Source organism: Balaenoptera physalus (assembly GCF_965194825.1).
Source record: "Balaenoptera physalus genome assembly, chromosome: 10".
Lineage (NCBI taxonomy): Eukaryota > Metazoa > Chordata > Mammalia > Artiodactyla > Balaenopteridae > Balaenoptera > Balaenoptera physalus.
Window position 1 is genome coordinate 86703208 of NC_138889.1, and position 23874 is coordinate 86727081.

General features: G+C 32.7%; 1 protein-coding gene and 1 long non-coding RNA gene across 3 annotated transcripts in view; one reads left to right on the plus strand and one right to left on the minus strand.

Annotated features, from left to right (window-relative positions):
* The window catches only part of ELP4 (elongator acetyltransferase complex subunit 4), a 225871-nt gene that overhangs the window by 79961 nt on the left and 122036 nt on the right, over window positions 1-23874 (plus strand). The window contains exons 7-8 of one of the 2 annotated variants that reach the window (XM_082476675.1): window positions 3952-4140; window positions 8803-9771. In XM_082476675.1, the coding sequence (XP_082332801.1) occupies window positions 3952-4140; window positions 8803-9216 (603 nt within the window). In that variant the 3' untranslated portion in view covers window positions 9217-9771. Of the gene's footprint in view, window positions 1-3951; window positions 4141-8802; window positions 9772-21225; window positions 21335-23874 lie in introns of those variants that run through there. The other variant, XM_082476676.1, reaches the window with a different exon arrangement.
* LOC309667820 lies at window positions 192-21218 on the minus strand. Its single transcript, XR_014267984.1, has 2 exons — window positions 19267-21218; window positions 192-1458 (listed from the first exon to the last, which is right to left on the minus strand). It is a non-coding gene; the product is annotated as an uncharacterized lncRNA (long non-coding RNA).

The window sequence follows — 23874 nt, forward strand, 5'->3', positions numbered from 1 at the left end:
GGGAAATTTTATTTCTAGATATCATGCCTTTCACAATTCTTCCTCAGTGATTTTAATTGCTATTGCTGCTAAAAGTTTTGCATTTCATTTATAGTATTTTAGCAGAATTATTTCCAGAGCACCATTATTTTTATTGAAGAAGACAAAAAAGCCAAAAGTCTTATTTTCAGCATTATCAACTATATTTGCTCTTAATTCATATCATAGATTTTTAAATATTCTTATAAGCTTTATTGCTATATTTAACACTTTGTCCATGGCAAAATAAATACTTTTAAAATTTGTTTTGATCATCAGTTTAATAGCAGGTTGAAAATACTTATGTGTGTATGGCAAAGCACAGACATTCATTTATAGATGGTTTTTCATGTATGTTACAATTTTTGTGATGGCCCTTGGTATTTAGTACAGTTTTATTTTGCTCATTGTTGTTCCATTTTTGGTCCTAGCTAAGATTTATGGGCACCATGTCTTCTCTTTGGTGGCAGTGCCCGTCTGGAGAGGTAATTGGTCCCTGACAGACACCTCTCCCCACTTGCTCTGGTAACTATGGAAACAGGCATGTCATAACAGTTCCTGTGGTACAGTGTGCAGAGCTGCTGCTCTTGTAGGATGATGACACATCTTCTAAGAGCAAGAAATTTTATAGAATGCAAAAAAAGCAAAGGCAGTAACAAAGAGATACCCTTATACTTACATATATGGATACGTATACACACACACACACATCCAAAGAACCCTTAAAAAGCTATTATTGGAATAGAATGAAAGGTTTGTTTTCTTACTTGTTTATTTGACTATGAATCAACACTGTTTTCAGTAAACAATATTTTATTTCATGAACATTGATAGACAACAAACTGGTTTGGGTCTCTGAACCAGAGGTTCTATAACTTTTGACCTTCATAAAGATTAAACAGGGTTGAGACAGACATTTTTATGGTGAATACCAGGAATGCTAAAAACAAATTTTAAATTAAATTAAATATGCCAATAAGTTATTATAAATATATATTTCCAATTTTATTAGAACTAAAATATAGTTAATGAATTTGCATATTTTTAAATTATGGATTACATCATTTGCTAAATTACCTAGTCTATACATCTGCCTCAGAAACTTTAGATTACTTCCAAAAGCCACAGAAATGCATCTATCAGGCACTACGTCAAAAAATATTATTCCCGAGTCAAAATAATATTCTGACAATGAAATAAATCCTACTTTTTAAAAGGATATTTTCATCTTACTTTCTCTATCACAACATTTTCAAATAAACTAAACTAGTTGGAGGCAACAAATAGAAATAGACTCTAAGGAACAGAATATTATATACTACCATATAATTAATAACAGTAGTAAGTAAAGTATTGTAGGTCATCCGTAAATATACTTGGAGTGGAAACATTTACAAATCGCTGTCATAATTTTATTTTTAATTTTTGATTTTCAGATATCTAAGAAATAATACAATAAGTGAAATTTGAACATTGATTTTACTTAGAGTACCAGATTAAATATTTTAGATCTTCTCATAGGGATAAATTTATTTATTGTTCAGCTGTCAGCAAACATTTATTTTTTTAATTTTATTATGCCTTACAGTATGCCCCATTATTATATGGTGTAGCAAGCAATTATATGTCCCAAACAACACAGGAGATTTGTAACTCAACCTTTGTTTTTACAATACTGTCATATTTTTTAAAATATAAATGTATTCCCTGTGTTGAAGTATTATGCTCAATTATGTTCTAATGTGCTGTGTACCTACTTCACTTAAATATCTTATCACTCATTCATTCTCTGGCTTAATATTTTCATTCTTTCTATATGTGTATATCAGTGTAACTGTCAAAGTCACTAAACTGTGGTTCTCATGATTCTGCACCTGACAGCATTTTTGTTATAAACTTGTGTAAACTTTTTGATACAACAGTAGTAGGTAATGGTGACTGTGGGTTAAAATACAGCTGACCTTTAGTTTCTGAAATGTTGACAGGGTAAACAATATGAGGCTGCTCTCCTTTTACCACCAGATTTCATTCTAATATCTAGATTTGGGGTGGGGGAGGAATTTTCTCTCTTTTTTTTCCAGATTGCTCTTTCTGTTAGGAATCTAACTTAAGCTACAGTTCATAAGATAACAAGTTTAAGGATGAGAAGAATGAACCTTAATCTTGCCATTTTGTTTAAATTCTGAGTTTGTAAGTAATACATAAAAATGAATAACCTATCATATTTCACAGATATAGGAACTCATTGGAAATTTATTTATACTTCTGACATATACCATGGTACATCATATTACTTCATTTTATTCAAGTAATGCAGAAATAAAAAGAAAACAATTTTTATGGACTGTTGAGGATCACCACATATGGTATCTTAGGTGGTTGTCATCATAACCTCAAGGCAACCAGAAAAGAAAATAGGACCAACTGCCTTGATATTGTCATTGTGCTTTAGGTCCTAGAAGTCAGAAAATTTTTCTCAAATGTGCTTAGACTAAATTCCTCTTTTTAAAATCTCATTCTCGCAGTTTTATCCAGGCCATTGTGTCACTTTATATATTTGAAGAATTATATGGTCTCATACAGCAATGTTCTATTCTATCCTTTTTATTTTAGAGATGAGAAAACTAAGGCCTAAGTAATATACTTGTTTTACCCAAAATCATACATCTACTTAGTTGCACAATGCAGACTTTAAGTCTGTATCTTACCCATCTTACTATTGTCTCCTTAGTCTTCCCTCTTCTAACATTTCAACGTTTTATTCATTTTCCCTACTTTCTATTGTCAACAAATTCTCCTTGAAAAGGAATACAAAAAATCACTTGTGTGTCTAATATCAGGGAGATATTATATATTGTGTGTATATATATATATATATATATATATATATAGTATTGGGCAATAACTAGTTGGCTAATAAATTTTATTAGTGGTATTCTGTAGCAACAGCAAGTGATATATATATTTTCAGATCTTGTTTCATCAGAAATCACATCTAAAGTGGCATGTTCCAAATCTTTGCTTTGGGAGAATAGTCTTATTTTCCCCGTTAGAATTGTAATAATGATTTTCCAGTTATTTCCATGTGCCAGGTTTTGCTAAGAGCTCCTTCCTTTGCCTGGAAATTTTGCTGAATTGCTAAGGGAAGCATTTGCAAAACATTTGTTCAGTTAGAATAACCCAAACAGTAGAATTTATTATAAACACATCTGCTGGTAAACATTTATTGACAGTCATTTTAGCTTTTATTTAATGGTTTTTCAATACTCTTTTCCCAAGAAATATCATTCACTATTATTATGACCTTAATGTCAATGGGATCAAGTTCTAAACATGCACCTGTTAAGTTTTATTGAAAATGTCAAATTGTTACATAAAAATAGCTTCAAGAAGAAAAAATAGAGGCAAGTGTAAAATGCTAAACCCCCAAAAATACATTTTTAAACTTCTTTCAACAAAATAGTAGGCGGTGGACATGATAGAATTTATCTGAGAAATATTGAGCACTCTGTAGTTTATTGAAAGACTTACAGAGTTTTGTAATACTAAGAATGGTTTGTAAGCATTCTAGTTTAGATTCTCTTTATTATTACCTGTGATTTGTTATGTATTACTTTAATTGCCTCAAACATAATTCTTAGTCACTGTTAAGATTTAGAAACAAAAGCTTGAGGCTTGTGATACACTTCAAATTTTCCAAAAGAAAAAACAAAACAACAGTTCTGCTATTTTTTTATAGTCTTGTAATCTAAAAGGTTTCCTTTATATTGCCTTATTATTGATAATACATAAAACTTTTTACTACGTCTGTTGACATTATCTCCCTGATCTGTGTTGAATAAAAATAAGAACCGGCAGATAAAAGTAAAAGACGTAGGTATCCTGTTGTTTAATAAAACTTAATGTGTTTACCTCCCTCTCACTTTCCCTTAGAAAAAACAGAAAAACATTTTAAGAATAGGAATCCAGAATCTTGGTTCACCTTTGTGGGGAGATGACATTTGCTGGACAGAAAACTGTGACAGCAGTCACAGTCTTACGAAGTTCCTCTATATGCTCCGTGGTCTTCTGCGAACCTCTCTTTCAGCCTGTATCATCACAGTGCCAACACACCTTATCCAGGTAAGAACTTTCCAAAACTACTTTCTCCTAACTCGTGGTTTATAGTGAAGAGCAGTTTATAAGTGCTTTATGAATCCGGTAAATTATTTTCATGTGCCATTTGGATAAAAGAGACTTCAGATGCTTGAAATGCCGGAGCAGCAAGATGTCCTTTAGATTATTCAATTCCCTAGTACTTGTGGTTTTAATATACAGTGAGTATGTGGTAATTTCATCTTCACTAATTTTATTATTTTTTTCTTTGATTTATTGTGAACTTACTAGTATCATTGTGACATGAGGTTGATTTTGCTGTCATATCTTGTCGTTGATCATAAAGCTGATCTGCGTATAGATCTTGAAGAGATATTTTTACACCCATGTATAGCAGCATTATTCACAACAGCTAAAATGTAGAAGCAACCTGACTGTTCACTGACAGATGAATAGATAAGCAAAATGTGGCATATCCACACAACGGGATATTATTCAGCCTTAAAAAGGAAGGAAGTTCTCACATGTGCTACAACAGGGATAAATCTTGAGAACGTTAGGCTCAGTGAAATAAGTCAATCATTGAAAGACAAATACTGTGAATCCAGTTATATGACATACTTGGAGTAGTCAAAATTATGGAGACAGAAAATAGAATGGTAGTTGCCAGGTGCTGGGGGTGGGAGAGAATGAGAGTTATTATTTTAATGGGTATGGAGTTTCAGTTTTACAAGATGCACAGAGTTCTGGAGATGGCTGGTGGTGATGGTAGCACAACATTATGAATGTGTTTAATACTACTGAACTGTACACTTAAAAATGGTTAAGGGCTTCCCTGGTGGCACAGTGGTTAAGAATCCACCTGCCAATGCAGGGGACATGGGTTTGAGCCCTGGGCCAGGAAGATCCCACATGCCGCAGAGCAACTAAGCCTGTGCACCACAACTACAGAGCCTGCACTCTAGAGCCCACGTGCCATAACTACTGAGCCCGCATGCCACAACTACTGAGGCCCTTGGGCCCAGAGCCCGTGCTCTGCAACAGGAGAAGCCACCACGATGAAGAGTAGCCCCTGCTCGCCACAACTACAGAAAGCTTGTGTGCAGCAACGAAGACCCAACGCAGCCAAACATAAATAAATAAATAAAAATATATATATATATAAATAAATGTATTTATTTTTTTATTTTTAAAAAATGGTTAAAATGGTAAACTTTACACTATATGTACTTTACCACAGTAAAAAACATTGGGAAAAAAAGCTGATCTGAATAGGACTAGTCCCCGTCTTCCCTCCTTGTTTCTATATATATTTCTACTGAAGTTACACTCTCATAAAAAGAGACCAGTCTCCCCAGAGAAAGAGGGGTATTTGTAAGATTTCCTCATTGGTTCAAAAAAGTTCTTTTCTTAAGAGTGTTCAAGGGGCAAGTTTGGGACTGTTTCCACAGTATGTATGTATATATGTACACATATACTATAACATGATACTAGAAATAATATAACTGAAATACCTGCTGTAATGAATGGAATGTGAAAGTCAAAGTAACTAAATCACTGAAGTCATTTTTTCTAATGTACATACTAAAACACTTTGATTTGGAATGAATTATAGCAGAGAAGTTTTGAGCTTTGTTTTACTTCTCTAAGAAATAGCAATTATAACAACAATGAGAGCAACTAGCAAATAAAAAACACTAAGTCAGGACCTAACAATTTGTATAGAATTTTTATGTAAATGCTATTATCTCCATTTTACATATAAGGAAACTGAGGTATAGAGAAATTCAGAAATTAGATCAAGGTTAAATACTTGAGAAACCATAATTTGAACCCAGAAAATCAGATTCTAGAACCATATTATGGGAAAATTCTACTACAATATCTAACAGATTTGTATTCTGGAACTCATTCTTTCAAAGCTAGTAAATCTCAAATCTTTAACCTTAGAGCTAAATAGAAAGGACTTGAAGGGTTCATCTGAATTAAGCTCCTGTCCTTGGATACGTTAAGCATTATCCCTGTTTCACAACTGAGGTCTGAACTTAAATGACATATTCAAGCAAATCAAAGAAACAAGGACTATGCTTGGTGACACTCCAAAGGTCTGTGAGAACTTTACATTTAATTACATAACAGAAATATAGCAGATGTAATTGAAACTTGGAGGTCTCCAGGGAGTACTTGAGTACTAGAATAAGAATAGACATATAAAACAATGGAATAGAATTGACAGTCTAGAAATAAACCCGTACATCTGTGGTCAACAAATTTTCAACAAGGATGCCAAGACCATTCAATAAGAAAAGAATAACCTTTCAACAAATGGCATGGGACAACTAGATAGCTACATGCAAAAAAATGAAGTTTGGACCCTTACCTCACACCATATACAAAAATTAATTCAGAATGAATCAAAGACCTAAATTTAAGAACCAAAATAATTATGAAATAAATATACGTATATATGTAATTTTAAAATTTATTTCAAAGGTGCCTATGCAATAAAGAAAAGAAAGAAAAAAATTTCTAAAGCCATTTTGGTAGTGATCATCATTATTATTTAGAGAAGAGATTCCAAACCTATTGTGAATGTTTGTGACAGTGATTCCTCTAGCCTCTGTGTAAGGGAAGAGCAGTAATACTATCAGAAGACTTCAAATCATCCTATGTACACCCCTGAACGTTAAGCAATATTTGAATTTTGGTATTTTATAGATATATTTGAATTCTTGTAAAACTGAAAAAGATATAATTTAAATTCTGCTTTTTAAAATGCCAGTAGGGCTTCCCTGGTGGCGCAGTGGTTGAGAATCTGCCTGCCAATGCAGGGGACACGGGTTCGAGCCCTGGTCTGGGAAGATCCCACATGCCGCGGAGCAACTAGGCCCGTGTGCCACAATTACTGAGCCTGCGCGTCTGGAGCCTGTGCTCCGCAACAAGGGAGCCTGCGATAATGAGAGGCCCGCGCACCGCGATGAAGAGTGGCCCCCACTTGCCGCAACTAGAGAAAGCCCTCGCACAGAAATGAAGACCCAACACAGCCATAAATAAATAAATAAAAATTTTAAAAAAATTAAAAAAAATAAAATAAAATAAAATACCAGTAAAGAGACTATTTTGAAAAGGAAATAGGAAAACATAAGGTCAGACTTTGGTGACCTTATACCACAGTCTCTTCCCTAGACAATTTTGCCTAGCTATCGTATAGTAGTCTTCTGGTCCTAATATCAGTGGAGCTATAAAAAAAAAAACAAATAAATTATTCCCTTGCTCTTTGAACAGGACATCTGACCATATATTTGGTTTTTTATGAAAATACTTAGGAGAAAATGTAAAACTTAACAGTTTGCTTAAACCAGTCATGATATAAATAGTGGATAAAACTCTAAATAACTCTTAAAGACTGGCAAGGAAAATCACAATGTTTAGGCTAAGAAAAGAGAGTAAGAAGTGGAAGCAGTATGCTTACAAAGCTAACCAAAGACATATGCATACACAGAACCAGGGAACTGTGAGTTTGTTTAATAAAAACTTGCATAGTGATTTCTACAGGCCAGTTGCAGTCCTAAGATCTTTTCAAATATTAACTCATTTAATCCTTACAATAATCCTATATTGTTGGTGCTATCATTATTTCCATTTAATAGATAAGGAAAAAGGGACAGAAAATTTAAGTGACTTTCCCAAGATCACACAGCTACTTGAGTGACAGGATTTAGATCTAAGCGTTTCCCTTCCAAATACCATACTCTTAACCACCATGCTCTGCTGCTTATTCAATGGAAGCACCAAAATAGGGTCAAAATTAAGAAGCAGACTGTGCACAAAGTAGCATTCAATGATAGAAAGAGCCTGGGCTTTGGAGGGAGATAGACCCAATTAGTAATTTGGTCTTAGTCAAGTCCTAACTTTCTCAGCCTCAGCTTCTTCATTTGTAAAAATTCAGAGGATTAGCAATAACATGTGCTCACCCAGTGCTGGCACATGGTAGGCACTCATTATATGTCAACAATTATCACCTTCACTATTGTTACTTAAACAGACCCCCAAAACTGAGAATTTGAACAGAGATCAGGCTACAAAAACTAAGGTACACAAGTCCATCGAAGTAATAGAAGTCTTCAGCTTTCTGCCTCTTTTTATGAACAACATGGACAGGATCTTCTCACAGGTTAGACAGGTTAGGAAGCTTGGCTGAAGTCAGATGGCCATTGAAGTCTTAGTAACATCACCTTGTTGTAACATGACTCTTTTTAACATCATACATCAACTTCCTCTCGACTATGACCAGTGCCTTCCCTGCAGACTCTTAAGTCAAGGTTTAAATGGTGATTGAATAATTTATTCAATCAACAAATATTTATTGCAAGTACTATTCTAGGCATCCATGGGGATATAGTAGTGAACAAGACAAACAAGGTCCCATCCTCCTGGAGTTTTTTCAGAAATATGAAAGATAGAATGGATGGAGCAGACAATTAGTATATGCACGTATTTTGGATGCTTGAGCTTGGTATTTGAGAGTAAAGTAGATTCTGACAGGAAATAGAAATGCAGTTTGATATCCTTGGAAATTTTGTCATATAATTAAACATCTATAGATAATAGAAGTGTGACACCTTTATTTGAATATATTATATAAAGTAACACTAGATTAAAAGTATATAAAATATCTATTTCTCTTAGATGGGGAAAAACAGCCAATCACAGCCCTCAGAATGGGAGAAAATATTTGCAAACAAAGCAACTGACAAAGGATTAATCTCCAAAATATACAGGCAGCTCATGCAGCTCAATATCAAAAAAACAAACAACCCAATCCAAAACTGGGCAGAAAACCTAAATAGACATTTCTCCAAAGAAGATATACAGATTGCCAACAAACACATGAAAGGATGCTCAACATCACTAATCATTAGAGAAATGCAAATCAAAACTACAGTGAGCTATCACCTCACACCAGTCAGAATGGCCATCATCAAAAGATCTACAAACAATAAATGCTGGAGAGGGTGTGGAGAAAAGGGAACACTCTTGCACTGTTGGTGGGAAGGTAAATTGATAACAGCCACTATGGAGAACAGTATGGAGGTTCCTTAAAAAACTAAAAATAGAACTACCATATGACCCAGCAATCCCACTACTGGGCATATACCCTGAGAAAACCATAATCAAAAAGAGTCATGTACCACAATGTTCATTGCAGCTCTATTTACAATAGCCAGGACATGGAAGCAACCTAAGTGTCCATCAACAGATGAATGGATAAAGAAGATGTGGCACATATATACAATGGAATATTACTCAGCCATAAAAGAAACAAAATTGAGTTATTTGTAGTGAGGTGGATGGATCTAGAGACTGTCATACAGAGCGAAGTAAGTCAGAAAGAGAAAAACAAAGACCGTATACTAACACATATATATGGAATCTAAAAAAAAAAAAAGGTTCTGAAGAACCTAGGGGCAGGGCAGTAATAAAGACGCAGACGTAGAGAATGGACTTGAGGACATGGGGAGGGGGAAGTGTAAGCTGGGACGAAGTGAGAGAGTGGCATGGACATATATACACTACCAAATGTAAAATAGATAGCTAGTGGGAAGCAGCCACATAGCACAGGAAAGTCAGCTCGGTGCTTTGTGTCCACCTAGAGGGGTGGGATAGGGAGGGTGGGAGGGAGGAGATATGGGGATATATGTTTATGTATAGCTGATTCACTTTGTTATACGGCAGAAACTAACACACCATTGTAAGGCAATTATACTCCAATGAAGATGTTAAAAAATAAATAAATAAAGATTACATGAAGTTCAAAAAAAAACAGCCAATCAGTGTTCTTACTTTAGTTATTAGCATTCTGTCAGACCTGTACAGTAATGATTAGTTACCCTTTATTGTACTTTTGGCATGCTTCCCATGTTTAATTTCATTGTAGAGAAGGAACACATAGTTAAGGAAATTGCAAAGAGGGGGAAAAGTTAAAATAGGGAAAATAATGATATAGATTCGAAGCTGACTTTAACTTATTGTTGTAATAAGACTTTTGCAAGTAGAGTGGAAAAAAATTATTTTTAAATGTGCATTTGAACTATTTTCTGCTCAGCCTCATAACTTTGAACTTGAAATAGTTTATTTCCTTTGGGTTAGAGATTATTTTCATCACAGCACAGGAAATAACAAGCGTACGTTGAAACAAATGAATAAAATAAATTCTAAATATCTGTTTGCTGAAAACACTAAAATTATTCATCAAATATATTATGAATGTCTTAAAATATGTATGCATATATAGTCCTAAACAATTTTCCCTGTGAAGTAGTATTATTGCTCATCTGGTCTCTTGCTAGAATACAGTTTTAGTATCTGCCCAAAGACACTGTATTAAAAATGTGTGTGAAAATGGCCAAGTTAAATACAGACTTTGTTACATGCTGAACTGTGGAGCAAAGTGTCATTAGAAGGAGCAGAACTATGGACGGCTCCCCTATATTCCGGCATTACTCAGTTCCCAGATCCCTGCTGTGTAGTTGTTCCACTCGCCAAGAAGCCTGTTAAAGAGCCCCCAAGAGCATGTGTACGGCCCTCCATGTTAATAGTTAATTGGTGAGGATGGCAAGATGAGAGGACAGCCGAACATGTGGTCTCTCAGACTCAAGCAGTAGACAGACCTTTAGTTATAATAACAGCAGCTGCTCACATTCTCACAACTCAACTGTTCAAAACTGTTGTCGAGTGAAGATTATCGTGGATTGAAAAAGAAAGAGGAAAAGTTACATCTAAGAAAAATAACTAAAACCATACCTTGAAACTCTTCCTTCCTATTATCTTAAGTATGAAAATATTATTTCAACTTTTAAAAACTTAAGTATAAATTTCCATATTAAAGATTGTTATGTTTCAGCTACATTGAACATTCTGCTGCTTTTTTTCCTGTTTACTGTTAGAAACACAAATGTTCTACACCCTTCGAAACTTTTTAACGAGCTTTTTTTACAGGGTGATAACTTTGAAGCTGTTACAATCGGATACTGTTTGATTTCCATATCTAGCAATATATGAAACTCTAATGTTTTTTGGTCTTATAAATGAGAACTGGCTTACTATTAGCGAAATTTGTCATCCACTTGCAAATTATACAAATATTTTGTACCTTTTAAATTAATTTTATTTTCAATTATCAGTGACAGTTCTGCTTAAGAAAAATGGTGACCGATAACATTTATTCTTTTTGGAAATAGAAACTTAGTTTCATGCCTTATTATGATTATATTGGCGAGGTGAAAGGAAAATAAATTTCCCCTAGCTTATGCATTTTATTTACACAATCTGTGACAGGTTGTTCTTGATTTGTATTTTTTATTGATTGAAAGCACTTTTACCTGACTGTCAGGAAATAAATATTAAAGCACTTAGAGTTGAAATTAAAATAGGAAAGGTTATTTTTCTATACCTTTCTCACAGCTTTCCTTTCAAAAAGAAAATTTACTTTTTATTATTGCTAATCTATTCAAGCTGTCATAATCTACACTTTTAAGGAATTTTTAAATATAAACAACCCAATAAATTTCTCCTTAACTATAATAATGCAGGAATGAAAACTTCCTTGACATTATTGATGATAAAATATGAAATAACTTTTTCTCATTCTACAATAATTCTTTGTATTGCTAGCATTTAATGTATTTTCTTATAGAATATTAGTTGGTAAACTATTTAAACTTTCTTTTATTCAGAATAGATTTTAGATTTGAAACTGGCCTATAACATATTTTTATTGGTCATCACTGGCATTTGGTCAGTAATAACCTTATTCAGTTTTTATCATAAACCACTATTTTCCAACAATTTTATCTGTGGAATTTCCCTCCCCACCTTCCCCCCGCCTCCAGCTACCTCACTGAAGAAAACTATCACCAGCATTAGTTAGCTTATACCAAGGAAAAATCATTTTCTGAAGAAAAGCAGGAAGACAGGCCCTTGTTACATGTCTCTTGAAAACTGAGTGAAGTTTTATTTAGTGTGTTATTTTAATTGATATATTTTCAAATCGATCTTCTATAATATTAATATATGAAAACTTTGAACCCACTGAAGTAAATGATGCAGTATGTTTCAGTGTAGAGAAATTCAGAACAAACCTTTTCACATCCATAAACTTTTGTGTGTGCATGCTGAGTATTTTAGCAGCTAAACTCTAAGGCAAGCAATGGACAGCTATAGAACTAACCACTAACATAGGATTATGAAATGTGGACTCCAGTGGCCTTGTGAATTTCTCTCAGTGTGAAATCTTTTATTCTTAAAACAAGACCTAAGGATAATTGCATGGTAAGGGAACAACAGACTCTTATGAGTTTACAACTATAAAATTCTGGAAAATATTTTTTTTGTAATTGTTGATATGAGCATCATTATAGGAAAGCATAACAACACCTTCTGCCACATAACTTAATCTATCTTAAGTGGTCTTTTTAAATGTACTTTATTAAGGAGAATTATTATTTGAAATGGTCTTTTTAAATGCAGTTTGTTACAAATATTTAAGGCTGAAAAGTACAGATTCAATCTCTTGATCACGACTCAATAATTAAAGGATAAAGTTGGATATTCTGGGTATCAATTTTTCATATTCTCAACTAAGAATCTGCCTTAATTTTTCTAGACCTTCTCAACTACTCTGATATAGATTGCAAAAAATTAACATTTTTAAAAGTTTAAAAAGAAATACGTTTTTTAAATGAAATGAATCATATTAAACCCATATTAATTTTACCATACTTGTCAAATTCCAGTCTTTGAAAATTTAGTAACTTCATACAAGTCTGGTTGGGTGTAAACAGAGTCTGTTTTTCTTTACAACAACAAATAATAGAACTGTGTTTCAACTCTGCTCCTATACGCTTGGATTTATAAATTTTTATAGTTCCAGTTTTTTTTTCTTCTGTTTCATATTGCACAATCTAGTGTTTGATTAATTTTTTAAATCAAATCTTAGCTTGTATGCGTTATACTTATATTTCTAATTTACTTTCTTGGTCCAGGATGTTTGAAAGTTTTTACACAAATAAACTCCAAATTTCTTATAAGTTTCTGTCTACGTAGAGCGTTAGGAGCAGTATATGTGCCATTTTGTCTTAGTGTAAATATGCATATTAAATAAGGGTAGCATATTTAAAACTGTCAGTAAGATTCATGTGTGTCTTCAGAAGTAAAAAGAGTCATTTAGAAACCTTTTATTATAATTAATCTAACCAAATCATATTCGATAAGGCATACAATGAAAAATAATTTTGACTTTAAATACTTTTTTGCTTTCCCTAAAATTATGAAGTTTTGGTTCATATACCGATTCATACTATATAGTTCCTAGTAGTGGTGATGGTTGTTAAAGTACTATTTAGAGCCAAAATTTTCAAATATATGAATGATAGAAATAGTGAAATGTCTCATCACAGTATGGAGATTGAGTCATCTGTTTGGGCATATGGAATCTTTGGCTGCTGGACTGCATAGTCTTTATAATGCCCAATGTCCAGGCATGGACACAACTGTTCTGGGAGCAGAATCGGGGAGGGACTCTGTGTTTCGTCTCCTTGAACATGATAGAAGAAAAAAAAGGGGAAGGATCTTTAACATTATTTTTATTATAGGCTCTACTCTACTACATCACTTTTGTGTACAGAAAAGAAGTACAACTTTACTTAATTTTGTATTTATTTTACAAATAGAATTACTAAGCTTTTTATCTTGGGTGTTACAAGCTTTCTGAAAAACACCTATAAGAAAATGCAAATTTTGAATTATTCCTGTTTATATACTTAGATGCATACCTTCCCTTAAAGAAAGATTACTGTCTTCAAAGAAAGGCGATACTTATTTCTTAAAATCGAGACAAAACATGCTTGAAACGAATTATAATTTAAAGGTGTTTAAGTACCTGGTCATATATTATATCCTAACATTATTTTTTAGCCCTTTGCTATTAATTACATTATTATTACTATGTAAAGAGTTCCGGCTTCTCTAATAATGTTTTTGCACCCTATGTAGTTAATCTTTAATGTTGGGGAGGACGGGGGAGAGATTAAATTAGCCTTGTAACCTCTTTCTCTTCCAGGCTGATGATGGAAAATAAAAGCTCTTAGCCACAAAATGTAACACTTAGAATTAATATTTAATTAGACTAGCAAATTGTACACTGTGGCTGAAAGCTTCCGAAGAGTTTTTAGTGCCACAATTGACCTACAGGTTTAATAATAACTCACTTCTAGAAGCAAGTGCCAGTTCAGCATAGTAGAGCCACTGTAAGAAAGTCCTGAGAGATTAAAATCAGCAAACCAAATGGCAGGCAGGGATTCCTGGGATGGAGCCTTCTGGAAAGCTGGGAGCTGGAATAGCTTTTAAGCCAGGATTCAGATGAGAACAGTGGGTGAAAAAGCTGATCCCTCCTGTTCTGGGAGCTTCTGGTTGTAGGCCAAAATCTTAGAACAGATTTTTACTAAATGTTTTTGCTGCAGCTATTAACTTACATTGAAAATCAAATATTGAATAATTTTTCTGTAAAATTTAACAAAATTTTTGTGTAAACATTAGTTCTTAATTTCTTATATATTAGTACATAATATCTGTAAACTCAGATCATTAGATTATCAGATGGGTTTGGCGCTGTACATCTATGCTGTTTTGCTGTGACATGCTGTTTCCTTGTTCCCTGTATAGTTGATTTATATGGTTCATTTCTATATTATTTCATTACGGGGCATTATGCAGAGCCTGAGAAAGAGATTCTGAAGTCTGTAGCCCAAGAAATTTTTTCTTCCAGAAGAGATATATATCAACAAACATAAATCAGAAGCGTTTTTAATTTTTAAAGACCTAATATTTATAAAAGCAATTCTGCATTTGTTTATGCTTATGATGCAATTAAATTATAAGTAAATAATTGGACCTCCTGGTGAAACATTGGATCCTTATATCTCTGAGAAATTAATCTGGTGAAAAAATAGGATACTGTGAGTTTGAAAATGTGCAAACACAGAACAGCCAACTAAAAAAGGAACACCTTACATAATTTGTTGGTTATATCTTAAATAATTGAAGGAAAGCTAGTCATTAGTTAAAAATTCAAGCAGGTGAGAACCTTGCCAGCAGAGGGAGTAGTCCTGTCTTCCGTCAGGTTCCCATCATATTCCCACCTGCCTCAGCCTTTTTCGCAGCCAGTCTCCCATCTGGACCTGGCTCTGTCAGCCTGTTCCTGATGACAGGCTATAATTTTATACTCAATATGGGATTATTCTAAGCTGATTTTAAATTTTAGTATCTTTAACCTACCACTGCATCGCAAACATCAGCTGGATGCTCTGTTTGATATTTGGATATTAGCAGTTGTTTTTCCAGGCAGGGTGTGAGCTTTTGGACATCTGCGAATTGCATTTTAAGGGTTTCATGTATAAAGTAGTGAGCAACAAATTTCTGATTTAGGAATTTACCCATAAAAGATTTAAAAATACAAGTAAATTTCCATGGGAATAATTTCTATGATATGAAACTAGATGATGTATAGTTTATTAAAAATGCCTAAAATTAATTTTGAATATTTTGCCATTATTCTGTTCAGCCTATCCATTACAGCATTTTGTTCAGTCCATTTATAAGGGTTTTCAGAATATGTAAGTTTTTTTAATGTTTTATATAATAACTTACTAAAAAATGAAACTGATGTAAACAAATGTTCTGCAAAGCATGTAGTATTTGAGACCAGTGTAAATGTAAATAATATATCTGAAAATAACATCATGTGTTCTTTAAAAAATGCTTCAATTTTAAGGAACCAATATTTTCATACCAAAATATAGAATAACAAGTATATGATCAGATGGAAAACAAAAAATATGGCTCCATTGCTTAATCCTAGTAAAAATCCTGGTATTTGGTAACATACTCAGCAATTTCTTTTGCCCTTGAGGTAGGTATATTTACCATTAGCTTCTTTGTGGATATGTTTTAAACATTAGAAAAAGGAACCAAAATATGTTGTTTTATGATTTCCCTACATGAATATCAATATACAATGCTACCAAGAGAGTGTTGCCATTAGGATTTTTTTAATTTACAAAAGTTCCTCCATATTTTAAAATTGTGTGTGACCTTGAATAAAGTTCAGTATTAAATCTGGAAAGATTTAATCTAATACCTTCACTAAGGTATTAATATTATTATTAATATGTATTAGTATAATTTTGATAAAATTATATTCTTTCTTAAATTCAAAATTAATTATGAATATAATTATCTCCCCACTATCAATTTTTTTTTTTAGTAAAATAAGAGTCTAATCCACAGAAGTAAGTGACAACTCTGGGAAGGTGAGGGAAGGCATGTAAAAAGTTACAAACTGTATAACTTTTAATTTTATTATTTCATAGTCTTGATTTCAATTGAATGGAGAACTTAATAAGCATGGAAAAACAAATACCTCATTAAATATCCCTAGATTTATCCTTTCATTCAAGTTTGTTTTTTTTGATTACACGACAAAAAAAAAAGTCATGAGTTGTGGTATGTTTGTGTTTCTAATATCATTTTTTAAAAAATGTTATTATAACTTGAGCTGTTAAGTAGAATAATTGCTTTTCTTGTGATGATTCCCTCCCCACCATAGACACACACATCGTTTCACATAGTAGGGTCAAACATAAATTTAAATATTTCTTTAACTTTTCAATATTAACTTGATAGTGCTTTTGTGCTATTGTAGTCCCAAATCTGATGTGCGTGCCATACTCAGATGGAACTCTACCCTTCAAATTGTGTGTTTGCTCTCTTTCTTATTTGAGTAACCCAAGAACTTATTCTAATTTGAGGCGTTTCACAAATGCTTTATGTCAGTTGATTTATTCCTTTCAAGCTTCTTGATAGTTAAGTGATTGGTTAATTACTTTTTAATTATCTTGTTAAAATCTTTCCTGGAAGTATATATTGTATTGGTACAAACTATATCATTTATATTGTTGAGATAATTAGGTCCAAGTAAGTAAGGAAATATTCAGAGTTTTTTGATATATTCTCATTGTTATTTGGTCACTCTAAATAGGTATCTCAACTATTTTTATTAAAAAACAAAGGGAGCTTCCTGTGGCAGTGGTTGAATCTTTATCTCTTAACAAAGTTCTTAATTTTGGCTTTATGAGCTTTGAATTGGAAAAGAGCATTAAATTAACCTTCCTTTATTTAAAATCTATTTAATGGATTTGGCATATCCTAATAAAAAGAGGTTACCATTCTGTAGAAGTAAATAGGAAACATTCTATGAAACCAAACAAGGAACAATCAAAACAAAAACTGTGAAGTTTTTCTGTGAAATTAAAATTGGAGTAAGAAGGTAGTCAACTGGACATTCTGATTTGCCTTTTTTATTTGCAACATCATTTGACATAATTTAAATTTAAGTAATTAATTAAGAAATTACACCACAACAGAAAGTTTTAAGAACCTTTTATGTAACTTAATACAATGCTATTTGGGATTGCCAGCAAACTCTTAAAACTCCTGGACCCTGGCTCTCTTCTGGCTTCCCTCCTAGTCATGTCTTGGCTACTATCCAGAGCTGACAACTTTCACCCAGGACTGAAGGGCGATTTGCCTAGTATAAGAAAGATTTTTGAGTCATCCTAGATTTTCACATCCAGATAGGCAGGAAGGAAGAGTGGCAGTATCACTGTATATATTTGGGTGATGTCATTATGCCATGCATGCGGTGTAACCGTTAATTTACTCATACTGGTGAATCCTGAATGTCCTTACTCAAATATTCTATTGGCAACTATATTGCAACAACTTCAAATTTAACACAAAAATTATTCAAAATTTATGTCTAAGTAATAGATGCACAAATACCTTTACTTCTCCATTTCCAACTACATACATATACTGTAGACTAAAGAGGTTTCGCATCTTGGCTAATAACATAAAAACACTTAGAATCTCTTAAGATGAGAATATAGAAGTTCCAGTTTCCAGGCCTCTGCTAAAATCATTATGCTAAAGCTTTCTGAACATTGCAGGTTATAAGACAATTTATTGTCCATAGTGCATTATTCCTAAAGTGAATTGTGATTATTATGCTTTTAAGGATTTTTAAAAGCAGTTAATTTTAGATTCTTTTAAGTAAATTTACCTACCTTTATCTAAAAGACCATTTAGTATTAATATTACGATTTGAAAGACATTTTGACAAGAGTGGTTTTAAGATATGATTACATCAATATACCACGTTCCCTATGAATCTTGGAGGTAAAGAAGTAATCTGTAACACTATTTGAACTTTTAAAAAAGTAAGTACCTTTACATGCCCAAATATCTTTTATGCTCTTACAAATAATTGGAAGACTGAATGAGTTTAGTATAAAATTTATCTCATTCCGAAACTTAGATGTTATTCTTATATAATTTTCTGTGCTTTTTATTTTATAGACATTTTTCAGATATCTATACAACTTTCACAATTAATCTGGTTTGCCACATTACATAAACTGTTTTCCAGAATTGCTGTGCAGAAAGCAGTAGGGTCACCGTTAAATGTAACTTATTTTATGGTAATGATTAAAAGTTTATTCTTGTTCTGATACTTCATGGAAGCTTTTAAAATAGAATTTCGTTTGTAGTTAATAACTGATGTAAACCTATGGAACTTAGCAATATGACAAATGAAATATATGTATGAGTTTCTGAGATTTTAAAATCTAGGCTGTCTATCTTTTATATTAATTCATCAGTTTTCCTCTGCAAGGTGGACAATTGATATTTTTAATCTCCCACAAATTACCTTAAAAAGACTTATAATGTAGATAAATATTAGAGGATGTTAAGTGGTTTATTAGTCAATTTTAAGGTTAAATTAAGGAAAGAAACCTTCTTTGAAATAAATGTCAAGTTGACCATTTAAATATGCAGGACCTTGCTTATATACTACTAGAATGGAAGACTAATTCCATACTTAAACCTTACAATTTCTATCATTCATAAGCCGTAGCTTATATCACCGAAATCCTGATATTTGAGTCATAACAAAAATTGACTTTTATAATTTTAGATTCAGATATTTAGATACAAAGGCTCAGTCTTCTATTTATAGATAAAAGGAAATCTGACCTTTTTGATTAAGAAATATTGTCAGTAGCCTTTATAAGTGCTTGTTCATCTGAGGGTCCATGACAGGAGTACTCTTCCCAGTTGAGTTTATCCTAAAAATGAAATGATAAGAGTCTGCTGGTTGTTATCTAAGATCCTTCTTAATGGGAGAACCACATGGTTATTCTTCATCTCCCACTTGTTCTCACCCTCTACAGCCAACTCAGCCATACCCCACCCCCACCCCAACATTGTTCAGTACTCAGCACAATGAATCATTTTCAAGTTGACTCATTGTGAACTGTCTCCCAGCTGTTGGAATGTCTGGCAGACATTTTTGTTTGGGTGAAGAATAACTGGCTGAAACCCAACCTGGATGAGCTCGATATAATGGTCTTTGGCTAAAGAAATATTGAGAGGAGCATGTTTATGGCCTTTGAAACCCCTGTTATTCCTGGAGTAGGACCATCCCCTGTGGCATAGAACTGAAAGTAAGGGATCAATCTGGATTATTTTCTCACCATTGAATGAAAAATTGCCTTGGAAAAAAATAGGCATTTCCAAACGATGTTCGTTTTTCTATTCTTGGTACCCCCCCGTGATTGAAAGTATTAAAGACAATTAAGGATAATTACCTTTGCTGCTTCCTTTTAAGAGCACTATTTCAAAGGCTGTAATATTCTCTTCATAACACACATTTCTACTTACAGAGGAGTTGCAAAGTACTGCCCTAGATGTGAGTTAACTAGTCACTTCAGCATAATGTTTAGTGACAGAGGCTACTGTGTATTTCAAACCAAGTCAGTTAACATTAACCAGCCCTCTTTTATTTTTCATTCTTATGCGATCTTTACAAGAGAACTTAAACAGAGGAATACCAGTAAGCTCAATAGTCAATCACATTTTCAGAAAGTGAACATATTTGATTATATTCGGACTTTTCTTAACAGGGGACATAGCATGAAACTGTAAATTGTCTTGACTGTTTTACATTTCCCATACTTTTTTTAAGGATTAGTTTTAAAATGATGTATCAGTGTATAAAATGGGAGTTTCAAAATTATAAAATTTTATAAACAACAATCTTTTCTACTTATCCTGATCTTCAGGTCAAATATTTTTCTAAGGTGTTAGAGCCTATAAAATAGTTTTCAAACCTATCACCCTATCAGGAGTTATAAGGAATACTGAACTTTATTAAATTAAATAATTCAAGAAAACCTGCAGATTATTGTGATTATATTTTTAATTATTATATTTTTTATAGCCATGAAATTCTGGGTATTTTAGAACTATTGCTATTTAAAATGTGACATCTTTTATAATGTATTGTTCAGCAGTATTTTTGATTCAGGTCTGGTTGTGTTGGGAAGGAAAGGGTAGGCTACTAGTCTAGTGCTGGTCATCTGCAATCTTTTCTTTGCCTTTATCGTTATTACAGAGTCAAATAGCAGCATCTGGAAAGAGAGAATAGAAGACTGTAGAGCTGGCCATGCTGCAGACTCTTAGCTGGACCCTTCCATGTTTCTAATATGATACAGAGGACCTCAGCTATTAAAAGGCTGGGACGTGGTCCCAGTTGACAGATGTTAGTGGGATCTTCCCTTATACGTTATACTGTACTATATACTGCTTCTAAATTCTGATGTTTATCAGATTTTCCAATGGGCAATGGGTAAAGTAATTTGAAAAAATAATAGTATATGAAAATAAAGATAACCTTGCCCCTTAAGACAAGAGAAAAACTATTTTTCTATGAAAACTAAGGTATGCCCCCTCAGCTCTTCGAATTAGAGTAGCATACTTACATGGGCCGTATTTTTCACCCAGTTTTCTACCTGTGGTAGCTTTAACTTTTAAGTTATTTCTCCATGTTGATAGTCTATCTTCTCTACAATTTGTCACTGAGATGGCATAATGACATTGTCTAGATGGTATATTTTAAATATAACATGAGTGTTTTGTTTCCTTGTTTTACAGAATAAAGCAATTATTGCTCGTGTTACAAACTTGTCAGATACAGTAGTTGGTCTGGAATCATTCATTGGTTCTGAGAAAGAAACCAACCCACTATATAAGGATTATCATGGTAAGCAGCATCTTTATAATGAAAAGGGCGTGTTCCAATTGCCTGGAAGAATCTTGTCCAGTCATAATATCTACTGTCATGTAGCATGAATTTTATTTTTTAATATATCTGTTAAACGTTTTTCCTTTCTGGCCAATCTTTCATGACAGCTTGTCACCAAACTACATTATGACTAAGAAGCATAGTAGCTATTTGAAAGGTGTCAAACCCAGGTACTAAGGCATGGCTCAGTCAGATGTGCATTTTGTCCCTAAAGTTGCTGTGAAATCAGTCTTACTTATTAACCATGTTAGAAATAAATATTATATAAATTCTAATAATAACAGCTATGTATAGTGGTTTATACTTTACAAAGCTTAGCTGTATGATAAATAAAATTCATAATCTATTACAGTTAAAAAGTCCTAGTCAATCACATTTTCAGAAAGTAAACATCTTTTATTATATTCGGACTTTTCTTTGATCATTTTGTTGTTAGAGTTATTAGCAAGTTTTAAAATGTTACCACCCTAGTATAAACACAGGTCAATTAATCAGGCTTCTTACTTATATTTTTTGACTTTTAATAGTATTTTAGTCATTTGGTTAATTTGGGGATTTTTTTAAATAAAAGTTCCTACATAGAACTGTCGCAATAGGGTAAGTTTAGTAGTTATGCTTATCTTAGATCTAAGCTGAATATAGAGTATGGTGAATAATAAATTTTTACCTATTTACTTATTCTGAGTGAATACTAATTATTGCTATTATTATTGTGGAACTACTATACTTCCATGGAAAACCTTAGTCTAAAGACTGAATAGCTTATTTGAAGCCTGCTACAAGATTGTGTAAGATTGTGATTGTAGGACTGTGGCAATTTCTAGAGTCTACCAACAAAAAGATTATAAGATACTTATGACCACCAGTGCTTTAAAGAGTTGGCATAAAACCTTTTAAAAAAATAATAAAATAGCATGATCTAACAATCAAGTATTTTTTAAAAGGCTAGAAAATATAAACTGTGAACACAAACTACATAAAATAATTTGCCTCATGATCATTGCATAAGTGTGCATGTGGTATATGCCCAAATTAACCCTCTATATAATTCATTTAATATATTACTGTTGCTTTGGTAGGAAGAGAACTGTTAAGGTTAAACTATTTCCTTTTTTTTTCTTTTTCTGAAATTTGTATTAAACTATAATTGACATATAATATTGTATTAGTTTTAGGTCTACAACATAATGATTTGATATAGGTATATATTGAGAAATTATTACCACAATAATTTTAATTAACATCCATTACCACACATAGTTACACTTTTTTTTTTTTCTGTTGGTGAGAACTTTTAAGATTTACTGTCTTAGTAACTTTCAAATATACAATACAGTATTGTCAACCGTAGTCACCATGCTACACATTACATCTCCAGGACTTATGTATCTTATAACTGGATAAACTATTTCTTTAATTTATTATTTACATTTTATGTTAAAACAACTCAAGTTAAACACAAGTTAAACTTTATAAGTTATATCTGAGTATCATTTGTAAGTACTATGAGTTTATAAATTTAGTAAAATCATATTTTATATTCTAAAAAATATTATTTTGATTGAAACATTTCAAGGGTTGAAAAACTATGATTTTTTTGTGCTGAAATCTCTGGATTGATCAATTTTGTTTGCCACAGATTAATGGGTGATTCTGATGATAAGTAAAGTTTCTGTTAATAAGAAGGACCTGATGAATGATTGATTCACTCTGTAAGGCCTCCTGATTTAACAGTTAGCTAAACAAGCACTTGCAATGTTAAAATGATAAATGTGCAAGTGGAAGTATGGTGTGATTATTTGTAATATATTTTACTAAATAACTCTGTATGAGATATTTTTAATTTGTACGTAAAAGCTGTCTTCTTAATAACACCTTTTGCATTTTCTTAAGTTTAAAAAATTAAGTCAGATATTTTAGTGAATTATTTTTGAAGGGGCCATTTCTGAAGTTAAGCACTTGGAAGTTGACCCTTTTAAGCTAACAATAGTACATTACTAAGCATCCAAATACACACACACACAAAACTATATACTAGAGAAGCAATTATGTAAATAAGATTTATCTAATTTGTTCAAATCTGGATTTCCCTTCTTCCCCCATGTTGAGGGATCAGTGTCTTTGGGATGGTAATTTTTAAATATGGGCTGAGTCAGGCAGAGAGACGCGCTGCGTCTTCATCTTCCATGTCTTCATCTGTGGCAAATGACCCCGAGTTTAGTCAGAAACTGCATTAAGCTGCACAAAAGCCATCCAGTGCCCTTGTCAGAAAAAATTAGCAAGTGTTTCTACTGACAAGAGGCCAAAGCTCACGGTTTACCTAGCACTGTTACAAAGCTTATAACAGCTACATAAAGGTCTAACATGCCACAGAAATGAGTGTCTTGGGATGGCATGGGGTTAATGTTTGATCCTAGAGTGTGCTCTGAAATGTAGTTTTCTTCAATGGTTTGTTCAAGTCATTAATAAGGTATAAAATGAAATACTTTTCATTAGTG